The sequence below is a fragment of the Pygocentrus nattereri genome, chromosome 20, assembly GCF_015220715.1.
Source record: "Pygocentrus nattereri isolate fPygNat1 chromosome 20, fPygNat1.pri, whole genome shotgun sequence".
NCBI classification, from domain to species: Eukaryota; Metazoa; Chordata; class Actinopteri; order Characiformes; family Serrasalmidae; genus Pygocentrus; species Pygocentrus nattereri.
Genome location: NC_051230.1, coordinates 8857992 through 8873712, shown reverse-complemented (window position 1 = coordinate 8873712; position 15721 = coordinate 8857992). Strand labels below are relative to the sequence as shown.

The 15721-nt window shown below is 38.9% G+C and overlaps 1 protein-coding gene across 1 annotated transcript; it reads left to right on the top strand.

Annotated features, from left to right (window-relative positions):
* Positions 1-2240: 2240 nt before the first annotated feature.
* Positions 2241-15365, top strand: p2rx2 (purinergic receptor P2X, ligand-gated ion channel, 2). Its single transcript, XM_017705008.2, has 12 exons — positions 2241-2404; positions 5354-5489; positions 5931-6002; positions 7237-7312; positions 7423-7519; positions 7917-7997; positions 9581-9719; positions 10581-10711; positions 11077-11167; positions 11285-11350; positions 13702-13779; positions 15090-15365. The coding sequence occupies exons 1-12, from the start codon at positions 2265-2267 to the stop codon at positions 15183-15185; spliced, it is 1203 nt and encodes a 400-aa protein (XP_017560497.2). The 5' UTR covers positions 2241-2264; the 3' UTR covers positions 15186-15365.
* Positions 15366-15721: the final 356 nt, after the last annotated feature.

The window sequence follows — 15721 nt, the reverse complement described above, 5'->3', positions numbered from 1 at the left end:
TAATGCGTGGGAACAACATCCTAATGCGTGACCATGACTTAGTAAGGTGTGGGAACGAGTAAATTAAGTCGTGTTGATGACTTAGTAAGGTGTTAGAACGAAATCATGCCTTATTAAGATGTGGTCAAGGCCTTACAAAGTCGTGGCCATGCATTATTATTAAGGTAGTATGGGATGTCTGTGGTACGGAGCCCTGCTTGTGACATCTGATGTAAATAAAAATAATGCGTGTCCACAACTGAGTAAGGCGTGAGAACAAGAAAAGTCATGGCCACGACTTAAGTAAGGCATGGGAACAAGCTCCTAAAGCATGGCCTTTATATAGTAAGGGAATGAGATAGTTAAGTCATGGCCACAACTCAGTAAAGCGACTTAACATGGCCTGAGAGCCAGACCTTAATGCCTGGTCAGGACTTAGTAACGCATGATCTCGTTCCCACACCTTACAAAGTCATGGCAATGGCTTAATTATCTCAATCCTATGCCTTACAAAGCTGTGGAAATGACTTATTTATCTTATTCCCACACCTTATAAAGTCGTATTACTTCTATTTGTATGGGATGCCACCAGCAGGGCTCCATACATTACATATGCTGCTTTCTTTGTTTATACGTGCTGTTATGGATTCATATAGCGATGTCTTTCTTTTAAATTACTTATTAACTTATTTTGTTCATGATCAGATTCTAAAATTGACCACCAAAAACTGCCCCATCAGATAAACAGCGCAGGATAAAGAAAGAGGATAAAAACAAGCTCCAGTCTTGCTTTAGATCTGAAAACATCCACAGGTCATTCTGTCCTTCCTTCCACTGTGAGAAGAACATGCAACCAACCGAAAGACTGAGGGGTGGAAAAATACTCCTCTTTGAAAAACTGAAAGTGAGTCTGGTGGACACACTGTGGACACACTGTGGACACACGAAACACTAAAAAGGACATGTGTAGCTGTTGAGGCTTCTGTGTCACTTCATGCATAAATATATGTTTTCAGCTTGTTCTCATATGCTGAAAAATGAACACATACTTAATGTCTTATTTGACTATGAAATCAATAAAAATGGTCTCTTACTTTGGTACAGTACTGTTTATTTTTGAGGGCTTCTCTGCTCTTTCATTTCTGTGAATGATGTCTGAATCAGAGTCTGTTTTATTTGCCAAGTACTAAACATACCAGGAGTCTCTGTTGGTTCAGGTGGCAACATACGTTCCAGAAAAACGTGCAACGAGTGTTACCGTTACATTTTAAGGGGCAAAGAAAAAAAAATGGACTTCATTTTGTAGTCTAATAACATAGCCAATTCTCCTTCAAATGATCTCAAATTTTAATAAAATGTGTAAAAACTAACTAAGTTTAATTTTTAATGCTTTTTTCAGGTTAAAGAATGACATTCTGTGGCATTTTGTGTGTTTGAATATGCTTGAACACAGTCAAACAAGAGTGTGCAGGATAGTGTAGTGGGTAACACCTCTGCCTTCTATACTGTAGACTGGGGTTCAATCCCCACCTGGGCAAGCACCCTACACTACACCAATAAGAGTCCTTGGGCAAGACTCCTAACACCGCCTTGGCCTACCTATGTAAAAGTGATCAAATTGTAAGTTGCTCTGGATAAGAGCGTCAGCCAAATGCCATAAATATAAAAGCAGATTTAGACATGGCACAAAAAAATAGAGGCAGGAGCTGGACTACCGAATTAACGTGTGTCCTGTCACAGGCGCTATGCATATTGAACATTTTTGAAGCTGTGAAATTGCTTATAAAATCTACATCACTCTGAATTTTTTGTTCCAATATTGATCAATAAATCTTGTTTTGTTCAACATGAAACCTACTTAATTTCGTTTGCCTCGGGCATGCAGTTACTCAGATCTTCACATCTCAAATTATGTCCATTATTTTGGGACACCCTGTACATATGTACAATGCGTGTAGATGTCTGGATGTCTGTATATTCACAGCTAATAAAGCAAAGTAGGAAAGTGACTTTTATGTGAATTGTACTGTCTATTGATTTGTTTTTCATTTCCATGTTGATTATCTCACAGTTATTTCCTCAGAATGGCATTAATGACAAACACTGATGTACAGAAGAAACACATAATTAGATGAAAGCTAGGTCTACTTGAAGCTTGGTGAGGGGAGGTGGAGAGAGAGAGAGAGAGAGTGAGAGAGAGAGAGAGAGAGAGCTGCTGAAGAGCCTTTCAGCAGCTTTTCAGAACAGTAACTCAAGGTACACAAGAAGGTATCTCCTCTGTAGGAATGGGACTGATGGAATTCTTCAGGGAGTTCTTCTTGGGTTTCTGGGACTATGAGACTCCAAAGATTATGGTAGTGAAGAACAGGACGCTGGGCGTCATATACAGGATGGTACAGTTTCTGGTCATCACATATTTCATTTGGTACGTATTTGCATGTCCTCTATGGATTACATGACTATGCATATTTTACATTGGGTATCACATTCGATAATATCAATATCAGTCTAGAAATCAAATAGAAGAGGCATAAGATAAGAGTGAGCATAACTGTAACTATTGTTTTTGCTGTATTCTCCAACACATTGGATCTGAGATAAAACAACAACTATGAGGTTAAAATAAAATTTAATTTGAAGGTATTTACATCTATTCATTTCTGGGAACAGCAGTAATCTCAGTCGTTATTTGTCTTTGTGTCATTAGTTCACGCGCAGAATGAAAACGCTAATGGAAAGTCTAGAGTTAATAGATGTGACAGAGGCGGCTTAATTTTAGGTGGTGGAAGAAAAAGGGAGCAGCTCATGATCCACGTTGTTTGACCTCATATGTGTAATATGTTCATATCAACATGTAAGGCTTGAGCGGAATTGGTTCACTTATCTTTACTGATGACTGATGACTGAATTCTGAAGTGCACAGAAACATTTAAGCTGCTCAGATCCAAACGAATGCCTAAAAAACGAACAGGCCATGGCCCAACAACAACAACAAGCCGCACAAGGAACATGATATATTTTGGAGGTTTTCAGAGTGAGTGAGACTTAATGCCAAGGAGGCTTAACTCTCTAAGCATTTTGTGTATTGAAAATAAGATTGAAGGCATAAAACAAGACCGAATGCATTCTCAGTCAAAGACAGTCCTGGGGTACCACACGCTATGCATCTCGCTCACCAGATTCAGTCCATTATCTAGTTTATTTAATTATTAATGGTTATTAAAGATCAGGTTCACTCAGTTTTTTAATTATTAGATTATTAATGATCAGGACTCACTTTGGTCACATTTGTCCTGAAACAAGCCAAAAATACAGTAACTGAACACAGCTTCATTACAAAACCAGGGAAGATACTCGATCTCTGGTCATGTCCATGTTACACAGACGCGAGGCAGTCATTGACTCATAAGAATTAAATGGCAGTTTTATTAAAGATCATGCTTAGTTGTCTAAATGCTTATTTTCTCCAGGAATGGAGGTCTTCACAGTTTAACATGGCTTGTTTTTACCCCAAGCTCATTACTCATTAAACCAAGTCACACCAGTGTCACTGATGTGATGCACTACTTGAGCACTAATGGCGCCCCCTTGTGGAGAACCTTCAGTGGGATAAATGTGAGTGAGTGAGGGACAGCCTAGGTCCATGAGATACTGTGAATCTAAAAATACTATCTGTGTTGAAAAATGAGAAAATACAAAGTCATGAGGATGATGAGTACAAAGTCATATTTTCAGAAATTTTGTCAGAAATTTAGACATAATTTCTTATCATTATTCTGCATTTTCACTGGGGCTGTACATCAGTATCAATCATATTGGTATATTTCACTTGTTATTCTATATGAATAAATGTTGTAATTCTCTGTTGTGTAAATCTATTTAATAAACATTTATGTATCATTATCAGGCCCGCAACTCCCCCTTCAATGCATCCTTAATTTTCATTAGGAAAAAAATATATATATTTAATTTTGTTTTTGGTCATATTAATGTTGATACAGTAGGATTGCAGATGTTAATTTTGAAATGAATGAGGTAACCTCAGGACAGCCTTTTGAGGTTTTTGAGTAGTATGCCTTGCCAGACAGCGTCCAAGGTACTTACTCTACAAGAGCATTGATGTATTAATGGCTGGCAATGCTTTAAATAGACAGAAGTTATTCAGTGCTGCTATGATGGATGAAATAAAGACGCTGTGAGAAAGCAATTCAGTGGATAAATTCACTTAGAGTAGAGATCTTCTGACAGCCATTAGTCTGAGAGTGAGTGATTCTCTTTGCTCATATATAACTCAGCTCACATACATAGACATAAGAACCTCTAGACCACATCAATATGGGTACAATTCCCCGACCTGAAGATATACAGCATTGTGCATAAGTTTTAGGCACTTGAGTAAATTAGATTAAAAAAACTATTTATCTGGTCAGTAAGCGTTGATCTGCTCACTTATATTAGAATAAATACAAATAATATTAATTTAATAAGTAGTGATTTTACATATGTCAATGACATCGTTGAACTATTTCCAAACCTTTCCTCAAGGAAGCACAGTATTATTTGTAGTTGTCATCCAGTACTCAGTTTGGCTCAGTCTGTGTTTCATGATGATAAATCATGCGTTTTATAAGCTTCCACTGTTCTCAGAAGTTGTTTCACTAGATTTTGCAGCATAGCTGTAGGGATTTGTGTCCATTCAGTTACAAGTATATTAGTGAGGTCAGGTAAGTCTTCCTCATCAAACTTCCCAACCCATATCTTTATTACCTCTTTTGTGCATGGAGCTTTATCCAAACTCTTGCCACAAAGTTGGCAGCACACGTTCACTATAAGTTGTAGCATTAAGAATCCCTTTCAGTGGAACTCAGAGGTTCAAATCATGCAAAACAGCCCTAGATCATTATTCCTCCTCAACCAAACTTGCTACAGCTTGCACTATGCATCTACTAGCATTCACCAAACCCAGATTCGTCTGTCAGACAGCCAGATAGTGAAGTGTGATTCATCACTCCAATGGTTGTATTTCCAGTGCTCTAGAGTCCAACAGCGGGACGTTTTACACCACTGCAGCTGACACTTGGCAATGCACATTGTGATCATTGGCTTGTGTGTGGCTGCTTGTTCATGGAAACCCAATCCAGAGATGTTGTGTGGCACACTGCTTTGACTGTTGATGCTCTACTTTAAAATAACAGTGCTCAAAGTTGACTGGGACAGCTCTAGCAGGGCAGAAATTTGACTAACTACCCTGAAAGGTGGCATCGTATGACAGCGCCACATTAAAAGTCGCTAAGCTCTTTGTCACAACCCATTCTACTGGCAGTGTATGTCTATCAGGATCATATGTTGTGCTGTTTTTCTATCCCCTGTGCAGGTATGTGTTTATCAGCCAGAAGGCGTATCAAGACATTGAGACACGGCCAGAGAGTTCAGTCTACACTGAGATGAGAGGGGTGGGCATACTGGGGGACAGCATACGAGACACCACCGAGTATGTCAGACCATCTGAGGTGAGATCCATGTAACATGTAGTTAAGCTAATTAGTGCATTCTTAACACAAACTGCAAATCATTACAACTTTTCCTTCTATACTGTGACATATTCTAATGTAACACAGTATGGCGGGGGGGGGGGCATTTTTGAGCTAGCTGAGTGTTTTCACTCGATTAATTGATTAATATTATTTCGGTGCACAGTGAGCTATGACTCATCTTAGAGATGCGCAAGAAGAATTTTGTCTTTTAAAGGATGTGATATGATGAACTTAATATGAACAGGAACATGAAATAACAAAGTTGAAAAGGTTGGTTTTGATTTGAGGTTGACTTTAATATTAGTTTGGGAAAAAGGTTTTAAATGTTTTAATATTACTAGCTTTATGTTTACGCTGGACACTGTAGAGGCCTGTAACCCATCTGACCTGTCACACACCTCTGTGTTTAATTCTCAGGGCGGTGATGTCATCAGCACAATACTGAGGAGGGAGGTGACACACAACCAGACGCAGGGCACGTGTGCTGAGGTCAGTCTAGGTGCTCCTTGTCAAATTACATGTGTGGTTGGTTTTCTGAGTGAAAATAAGTGAACCCATCATCTACAGAGAACGCACTTCTGCACATTTTAATGCACACCTACTGTTTATTTGCTAAATTTAACATATTGGGGAAAAAACAACCTGTGAAAAAGTTACAGGACATTTTATGTATTTCCCCCCAATACTTTAGTGAAAAAACAGAAATCATTCACTATAATTTGCAGAAAATTTTTATACTTAAACATGCTCTCTTTAGAGGATGTGTAACTTATTTCCACCTAAAATGTGATGCGTAATTTGACCATGGGTCAGCTAAAATCTAGTCCTCCAGGATTTTTTTTTTGTGCGTATTTTCCACACTTAATGATCATAACAGAAAACATATAAACTATGAAATGACATATGCCATCATCATCTTAAAAGTCCTTATTTTGATTTCTCTTTTTCTGTTTGGTGTCCAAATTTTGCTTCTTCAGTGTAATGGAGCTAACAAACACTAGAAGTCAATAGTCACCCAAATCTTTTCTGTAAATACATCCCCAAAACATCTCTCAACTTGCTCAAACCACACCCAGGCCTTCATTTAGGTCATGCAGACTTTGTGTGGTTTAAGACATAGTGTGACTTACTGTAAACTATAAAAATGAACAAAACCCGCAGGGGGCAGGCCAATTTAGACAAGAGCAGGATCTTTCACACAGATTACGTTCATAATTTCTGTTGTTTATATTTATAAGCATACATCATCTGGTCAATTCAAGGTTAACAGCTATTTATAGAAAGAAACAACAGAAATTCCGAAGGTAACCTGTAGAGTTCATATACCTGCATGCACACAAAGGGTAGTCAGAGGGTAGTCACTACATCTGTGGGCAGTCCCCAGTGTTCAGTCCAAGTTTTGTTCATTTTTATACCACTCAGTACTTCATGTGGTGTTCTGATCAACACTGCCATCTCAGTGCATCCCTAATAAAGACCTGGATACAGGTTTTGAGCAGGTCAAGAGATGTATTTATGGAAAAGATTTGGGTGACTATTGACTTCATGTGTAAGTTACATTAGCTTTGTATCTCCAGTTTAAAAATACAGAAGCACATTTCAGATGTGAAACATTTCTTGGCTGATCAAGTTCAAGGTACTGTTGGCTCTAATGCTGTCTAGTGCGGTCAGCTGTTTGAACACATTGTGTTCAATGGAACTGTTTCTTTGTCTGTTTATTCAGCATTACAACGTCCCCAATGCAAACTGCACAACAGATGCTGACTGTGTTATGGGCGAGATGGATTTTGATGGTCATGGTAAGGGTAAATAAGAAATGTACCTACTGTCTTCAAATACTAAGGGAAACCATCACTGTTCACTGGCTTATCTGAAGAGCTGAATATATGACAGATATCTTCTATGACAGGTCAGAGAACAGGACGGTGTGTGCCTTACTACAACTACACCTTCAAAACCTGCGAGATCAGAAGCTGGTGCCCCATTGAGGAGTTTGCAGCAGTGAGGTGATCAATCCTCCTGATATTTCCCATGTTTTACACAGCTAAAACAGAATGTGTACAGGAGATACCATCGTGTTCATTTTATGTTTACTTAGCTGTCCCCAGTAAATTAGGAAGTCATTAAATATGGAAAAAACAATGTCAATCATTTATTTAGAGACGTTAAACACTAAATGGCGTTAAACTGACCTTAAAGATAATAAGAGGGTAAATGTTCTAGTACAATCAAAACGATTCTATTGCTAACAATAAATTGAAGATGAACAGCCTCCAATTAGCAACACACACATGATATGTTAGCCACATTACCAAGTGTGGTTAAGCTGCTCCTTTAAGGAGACTGGGGCTAAAGAACAGATTTTTTCAGTTCCATCCAGACCATGCTCTCTGTTCCTCACAGGGAGCCAGCATTGGTGCAAGCCGTCAATTTCTCAGTCTTCATAAAGAATGCCATCCACTTCCCAAAGTTTAAAGTGCTCAGGTGAGTCCATTACTTCAAGTGTTTGATCAAACAAATGGCACACAGTACAGTGCAAAAGTCCTTCATTTATATAAGTGGGAGACAAAATAACGGACTAGATGTAAAATAATCCAACTGCCTAAGGACGAGGAAAAACAGAAGAGTTCTCACAACTGTGCAAGATACAATAGACCAGCAAAACTGTCCCCATCAGTTAAAACTGTCATCTGAGAGAGAGGACAAAGTCAAGCTCCACTCTTGTTTCAGATCTGAAAACATCCACAGGTGTTTCTGTCCATTCATCTTTACTGATAAGAGGAATCAGACAAAGAAGTAAAGACGTAAATTAAAGAATTTGCTAATCAAACAGAGAAGCTGCTGGTGTCTTCAGAAAAATGGACTGACCAACCTAGAGTCCAGATCTCAACATCACTGAAAGTGTTTGGTAGTTCTTGGATCGTGAGAAGCTGAAAATGCAACCAACTTCTACGACGGAACTTGTGGAAAAATATCCCTGCAGATTTCTTTGAAAAACGGAAAAGGTTGTACACAAAAAACAACGATTTAAAAAAAAATTACAATCAATTACAAATGACATTACTCATGCAAAAATGGTCAAATGATATTTTGTTGTTTTTCAAAGTGAAAATGAGTAACAGAGAACACACTTTTGCACATTTAATACACTGAAATCATGGCCTAAAATTTGCATAAGTGTCATATTTAAATTTGCTCCCTGTTAACAAACCTACACAAAATATATAATTTGACTAGGTTCAAACCTGTGCATTTTTTCCTGATGCTGCAAAATGAATAACGTATCTAATGGCAGTTTTGAGAAATGAAATAAATGAGGGTTGTTCTGGACTTCACAGTCTGTATATGATCAGCAGATAATAAATGGACTTTCAGCTGCTCCTGTAAACGCAGTCAATATTCATACATGCACTTCTGTTCAAAAGTTTGAAATCATTGTTTTCAATAAAATATAACCATGTTTGTTACAGATACATGTTTAAAAAGATTGCAATATGATGTCAGTACTATACAGCGTCCAGAACGATGAACAAATGATGATTCTAAAATTACTCTATAGCACCAAGAATGAAGGCAGAATAAAATAAATGTCCCATAGGCCACACATTTGCAAACAGTGATCAAATATTAAGGTGGACGACTTTAGCAGGCATTAAAAGTAGTTATTACAGGAAATTAGATTTGATTTTATCTAAAAGTTTTTACTTTAAGTTTAAGTTTAGTAAATACTAAACAAGAAAGTCTAAAATGCTTTTTCAGTCATTTGGTTTATTTGATTTAAACCTGCTGTTTGTTAATATGTTAATATTGAATAAAGTGATAAAAACTATTAAAATGACAAAGTAATTCCACTTTTTTAGTGGTAATGTACATACAGTGCCCCCAGAAAAAGTTTGGACATTTGCACCATGACCATAAACGTATTACGGCCATTGTGTTAGGAGACAAAATGTGTAGTATGCTCTGGTGCCAGTCTTTCAAACAATCATGATAGCTTATTAGAAATAAACAGTTTAATCTAGCTGAATGCTTACTGAAAATATCTTCTCTTTCTTCAATCATTCGAGGGGGAACATCAAGCCAAGGAAGCCAAAGAAGCTCCTGAAGTGTAATTATCACCCAGATACCAACCCTTACTGCCCCGTGTTCAAACTGGGCTACATCGCTGAGCAGGCCAGAGAGAAGTTCAGCGAACTATGCCGAACTGTGAGTTTTTAAATAGTCTGTTTACCTGAAAGTTTACTGTACACCAAACCTTACACAGTCTTAAAAACAACACTCAGCACCATGACTGGCTCACCTGCCACTTTATTAGAAACTTGTAACTCCACCTTGCTGGTGTACAGTTAGAGACTGTAGCTCATCTGTTGCAAAGTCTGCTAGCCATCCTCTAGCTCTTCACCATTGGTCAATTTCTGGCTAAAAAGCTGCTCTTGGCTGAATATTTTTGGGTGATGGAGCACTTTTGACCTAACAGTAGATACTGAAGTGTTTGATACCCTCGAATCATCTGCCATGAAACTACTATGTCATGGCTGTCCTGAGAATGGTCCACCACCCAAATAATATCTGGTCTGTGATCCTAACTAGACCCTAACTAGGTGTTTCTAATAAAGTGGCCAGTGAGTGGACGTACAAGATAGGTGTTTCTAATAAAGTGGCCAGTGAGTGGAAGTACATGGTAGGTGTTTCTAATAAAGTGGCCAGTGAGTGGAAGTACAAGTTAGGTGTTTCTCATAAAGTGGCCAGTGAGAGGAAGTACAAGTTAGGTGTTTCTGATAAAGTGGCCAGTGAGAGGAAGTACAAGTCAGGTGTTCGGCCAGTGAGTGGAAGCACAAGTTAGGTGTTTCTAATAAAGTGGCCAGTGAGCGGAAGTACAAGGAATTTCCAATAAAGTGGATGCTGAGAGAGGGCCTCCCTTGTAAAACAGTTACTTCAGTAATTTCATTGACTCAGGAGTAACTTGAGTTCCAGTATAACAGCTAATATGTAATATATTTCAGCTTCTGTGTATATCTATGTTTACTGAGAGTAAAACAGGTTACAGCATGGCTGAATGTTTTTTAGGGTGGAGTGATTGGAGTGTTCATTAACTGGAAATGTGACTTTGATGTGGATCCATCAGAATGCATTCCCACCTATTCCTTCAGGAGGCTGGACCTCAGGAAGAATCTGCCCAGTTCTGGGTATCACTACTGGTATAGAGGATTCTTACTGTTTCTTATTTATTAAATATATTGTTATACGTTACAGAACCAGAAGCGGGTTGTTACATTCAGTTATTTGGATGTTATGGAGTAAATTTGATGGATTTGTACTTCTGACAATACTTTTATTATCTACTCACGTATGCTTGTGCTATATTGTATATAATGTAATGTATTAGTATCAGTGTATTGCTCTTTTGTATGGGCATGCAGTTCATTTAACATATCTGAGCACTATGACTATGAGCGATGTTTAGTTTGAGCTCACTTGAAATCTTCCTTTTTAGCTTAATATGACTCTTTTTGTCACTAATAACTATGTATTCATTTATTTTTTTATATACACATATATTCAGGTTTGCCAAGTACTACATCAAGGATGGTCTTGAGTATAGAACACTTATAAAAGCTTATGGCATTCGTCTAGATGTTATTGTACATGGACAGGTAAGATCATACTGAAATATTGAACTAATAAATAGTTTTAGAGCTGTAAGACATATGTTCATTGTCAGTGCCTCCATTACAGTTATGTTCAAGTAATCAAAACTTCTATTTTTCCAGGCAGGAAAATTTAGTCTTATTCCGACAATCATTAATACAGTCACAGCCATGACATCAGTGGGAATAGTAAGTATTGGATTTTTTTGGCTAATTAACATACACTATATGGCCAAAAGTTTGCAGACACCTGCTAATCTAGTGTTTTCCAAAATCAAGAGTACTGTAAAGGAGCTTGTCCCGCTCTGTTATAGTAACTGTTGGCTTTTTGTTAAAGCTTTTTGATAAATGTTGGAATGAGGAGTTGCTGTGAGGATTAAATTAAGTATTGATGTTGGATGATTAGTTCAGAATCAAAAACACCATTACAACTCATCCCAAAGGTATTGGTTAGTGCTGAATCACTCTAGGAAATGCAATCTCACTTATCCACAGCTCCTGGGGCCATCATACCCCTGTAACATACACTTGGCACTGGATAGACTCACACGTGACTGCTCTAGAGCATCCTGTTCTATTGTCAGTGCTTTCGTTGAAATGGTGTGTGCATTTGAACTCCTATAACAGCAGTAAATGCAGCTGAATTAACTAATAAGAAGGGGTGTCCATACACACACACACACACACACACACACACACATATATACACATACATACACATACATATATATATATATATATACACTGCTCAAAAAAATAAAGGGAACACTCAAATAACACATCCTAGATCTGAATGAATGAAATATTCTCATTGAATACTTTGCTGTCAAAGTATTGACAACACAATATAACGCCAAGTAAATCAAACTTCTGTGAAATCAAACTGTCCACTTAGGAAGCAACACTGATTGACAATCAATTTCACAGCTGTTGTGCAAATGGAACAGACAACAGGTGGAAATTATTGGCGATTAGCAAGACACACTCAATAAAGGAGTGGTTCTGCAGGTGGGGACCACAGACCACTTCTCAGTCCCTTTCTGCTTTCTCCCTGATGTTTTGGACACTTTTGAATGTTGGTGGTGCTTTCACACTCGTGGTAGCATGAGACGGACTCTACAACCCACACAAGTGGCTCAGGTAGTGCAGCTCATCCAGGATGGCACATCAATGAGAGCTGTGGCAAGAAGGTTTGCTGTGTCTGTCAGCGTAGTGTCCAGAGGCTGGAGGCGCTACCAGGAGACAGGCCAGTACACCAGGAGACGTGGAGGAGGCCGTAGGAGGGCAACAACCCAGCAGCAGGACCGCTACCTCCGCCTTTGTGCAAGGAGGAACAGGAAGAGCACTGCCAGAGCCCTGCAAAATGACCTCCAGCAGGCCACAAATGTTCATGTGTCTGCACAAATGGTTAGAAACCGACTCCATGAGGATGGTATGAGGGCCTGACGTCCACAGATGGGGGTCGTGCTCACAGCCCAACACTGTGCAGGACGCTTGGCATTTGCCAGAGAACACCAGGATTGGCAAATTCGCCACTGGCGTCCTGTGATCTTCACAGATGAAAGCAGGTTCACACTGAGCACATGTGACAGACATGACAGAGTCTGGAGACGCCGTGGAGAGCGATCTGCTGCCTGCAACATCCTTCAGCATGACAGGTTTGGCAGTGGGTCAGTAATGGTGCGGGGTGGCATTTCTTTGGAGGGCCGCACAGCCCTCCATGTGCTCGCCAGAGGTAGCCTGACTGCCATTAGGTACCCAGATGAGATCCTCAGACCCCTTGTGAGACCATATGCTGGTGTGGTTGGCCCTGGGTTCCTCCTAATGCAGGACAATGCTAGACCTCATGTGGCTGGAGTGTGTCAGCAGTTCCTGCAAGATGCAGGCATTGAAGCTATGAACTGGCCCGCCCGTTCCCCAGACCTGAATCTGATTGAGCACATCTGGGACATCATGTCTCACTCCATCCACCAACGCCACGTTGCACCACAGACTGTCCAGGAGTTGGCGGATGCTTTAGTCCAGGTCTGGGAGGAGATACCTCAGGCTTACCTCCGCCACCTCATCAGGAGCATGTCCAGGCGTTGTAGGGAGGTCATACAGGCACGTGGAGGCCACACACAATACTGAGCCTCATTTTGACTTGTTTTAAGGACATCACATCAAAGTTGAATCAGCCTGTCGTTTGTTTTTCCACTTTAATTTTGTGTGTGACTCCAAATCCAGGCCTCCATTGGTTAATAAATTGGATTTCCATTGATGATTTTTGTGTGATTTTGTTGTCAGCACATTCAACTTTGTACAGAACAAAGTATTCAATGAGAATATTTCATTCATTCAGATCTAGGATGTGTTATTTGAGTGGTCCCTTTATTTTCTTAAGCAGTGTGTGTATATATACACACACACACACACACACACACACACACACACACACACACACACATATATATATATATATATATATATATATATATATACCTACAAACTTGGTGTGAACTGAAATTTTTGGACATAACCATACTTGCTCTCTCTGTCAGTGCTCTATTATCTGTGACTGGATCATGCTAACATTTATCGACAAGAACGAGGTCTACAGTGAGAGGAAGTTTGATGATGTAAGTGGAACCCACATAATATAAGGCACAAAAACACAGTCAACATTACAGACAACTTTAAATGCTTCAGGCCAGTGACTTGGAACTCCAACAATGTGCAAACTACATGCCTAAATCATCACACACTTGTTAGATACAGCTCTAAGCAAAAGTCATAGACCATCATAGATCACCCTTCATTTATTTATCAAGTCCGAGTGTCATCAAGTACTCCAAGTTATTAATTTTTCAGTGGGAGGAAAAAAATTTAAACATTGCATTAACATAAAATTACACAGAAGCCTCAAAAACTAAATATCAGATTTTAAATATTTTGTGTATCCACCCTCTGCCTTTCTTACAGCTTCCATTTTTTCAGGAGACAATCAGCTTTTTAAGAATTCTACAGGAATTTTTCCACACCTCCAAATTTCATTTTTAGTTGGTTGCATAATCTACTTCTTATGATCCAAATAATCCCAGTTACAAATTTACACTCCTCAGTCTTTCACACTGGAAAAATGGACAGAAACTCTTATTTTATTCAGATCTGAAGCAAGAGTGGAGCTTGATTTTCTCCTTTCTCTCTCAAAGATGGAAGCTTTAAGCACCGTTTATCATATGCTGACAGTTTTGGTGGGCTAACTGTTCTTGCTAAGAGTCCCATATGCTCAATATCATGAAATAACCAGGTAATAATAATAATAATAATAATAATAATAAAGGTACTGTGCAGTTTCATTTTTCATTCTTCAAAGAACAAACAGTGTAAATGTTCCTTCAAAGGTACAGCAGTGATTTTAAGGCCCAACTGTGTTCCTAAAATGTTTTTCCCAGCGTAAAAGTACATATTCGTACTCTTTCATACCCTAAAGTTTTATAAAACAGAACAGTAAAATAAAAAAGCCTGGAGACTAGACGGGGTGTGTGGAGTCAATTCAACATAAATATAATTTCAATGGATTATGGAGACTGAAAGTACTGTAGACGTATCCTTGAAGGTACTGCCCCAGTGACTGTTTCAGAATTAAATGAGTAGGGGTCTCTGACTTTTGCCTAGTACTGTAACTTTTCATCCCAAACTATCACTTCAACCTGGTATTATTTTCAGCTAGTCACCACATTACTAATACACACAGATTGCTAATCAATAGCTTTCGTTTAATGAAAACCTTATTGATTTTGGATGGACATACACTTTATATTCTATTCCTAATATTCATGTCAGCAAAATACTCAGAATAGGCACTGCTTTGACCTTCAATGTCACATTTCTCTTTATGTTGGTGATGTCATCAAGTACAATGTTTTTTTTCAACCTTAAACCACAGGCATCTAAAGATCCCAGGCCACCAACGGTAACAGAGATCACCCTCACAAGCTTTGGCTCCACCCACTCTGACCTTTCAGATGGCATCCCACTCTGAGGCCCCGCCGACTTTTTGCTCTGAGTAATCACGCTGATGACTCCAATGCAGAACGTCCTGACAGCGACAAGAAAATCAACTATGAAGAATATTTTTATGTAAAGCACTGGCAAAATGACTGAACAAGTAACCTCTGGGTGAAAAATAATAATAATAAATAAAGGACATGGACATACAGCAGCATCCTGAAAAAGCTTCTGCTCATTCTGGCATTAAGCTACAGCATCCAAATCCATATTTCAGTTCATGATAACTCTAATAAATATTACATATTGACTATGTATTGATCATGTTGCATGTATGACTCAGCCAGCCAACAAGTGAGCTACTGTGGCTCTATGCTTGCTGACCACTTTATCAGACAGACCCACTTATCTTATTGGTACACCCTCACTGATGTACAGTTAGAGACCACAGCTCTTCTTTTGGTATGCACAATTAGTGCTAGCGATCATCTAGCCCTTCAGCAGTGGTCTGTGTCAGACCACAGGACCACTGTTGGCTGATTTACTTACACCTACACAACAAATACTACC

Bases quoted from the DNA above. Each gene is read 5' to 3' on its own strand.
- p2rx2 (XM_017705008.2), top strand. From the start codon at position 2,265: ATGGGACTGATGGAATTCTTCAGGGAGTTCTTCTTGGGTTTCTGGGAC. The intron at 11,351-13,701 runs GTAAGTATTGGA...TCTCTCTGTCAG, and splicing joins CCATGACATCAGTGGGAATA to TGCTCTATTATCTGTGACTG. The intron at 13,780-15,089 runs GTAAGTGGAACC...CTTAAACCACAG, and splicing joins GTGAGAGGAAGTTTGATGAT to GCATCTAAAGATCCCAGGCC.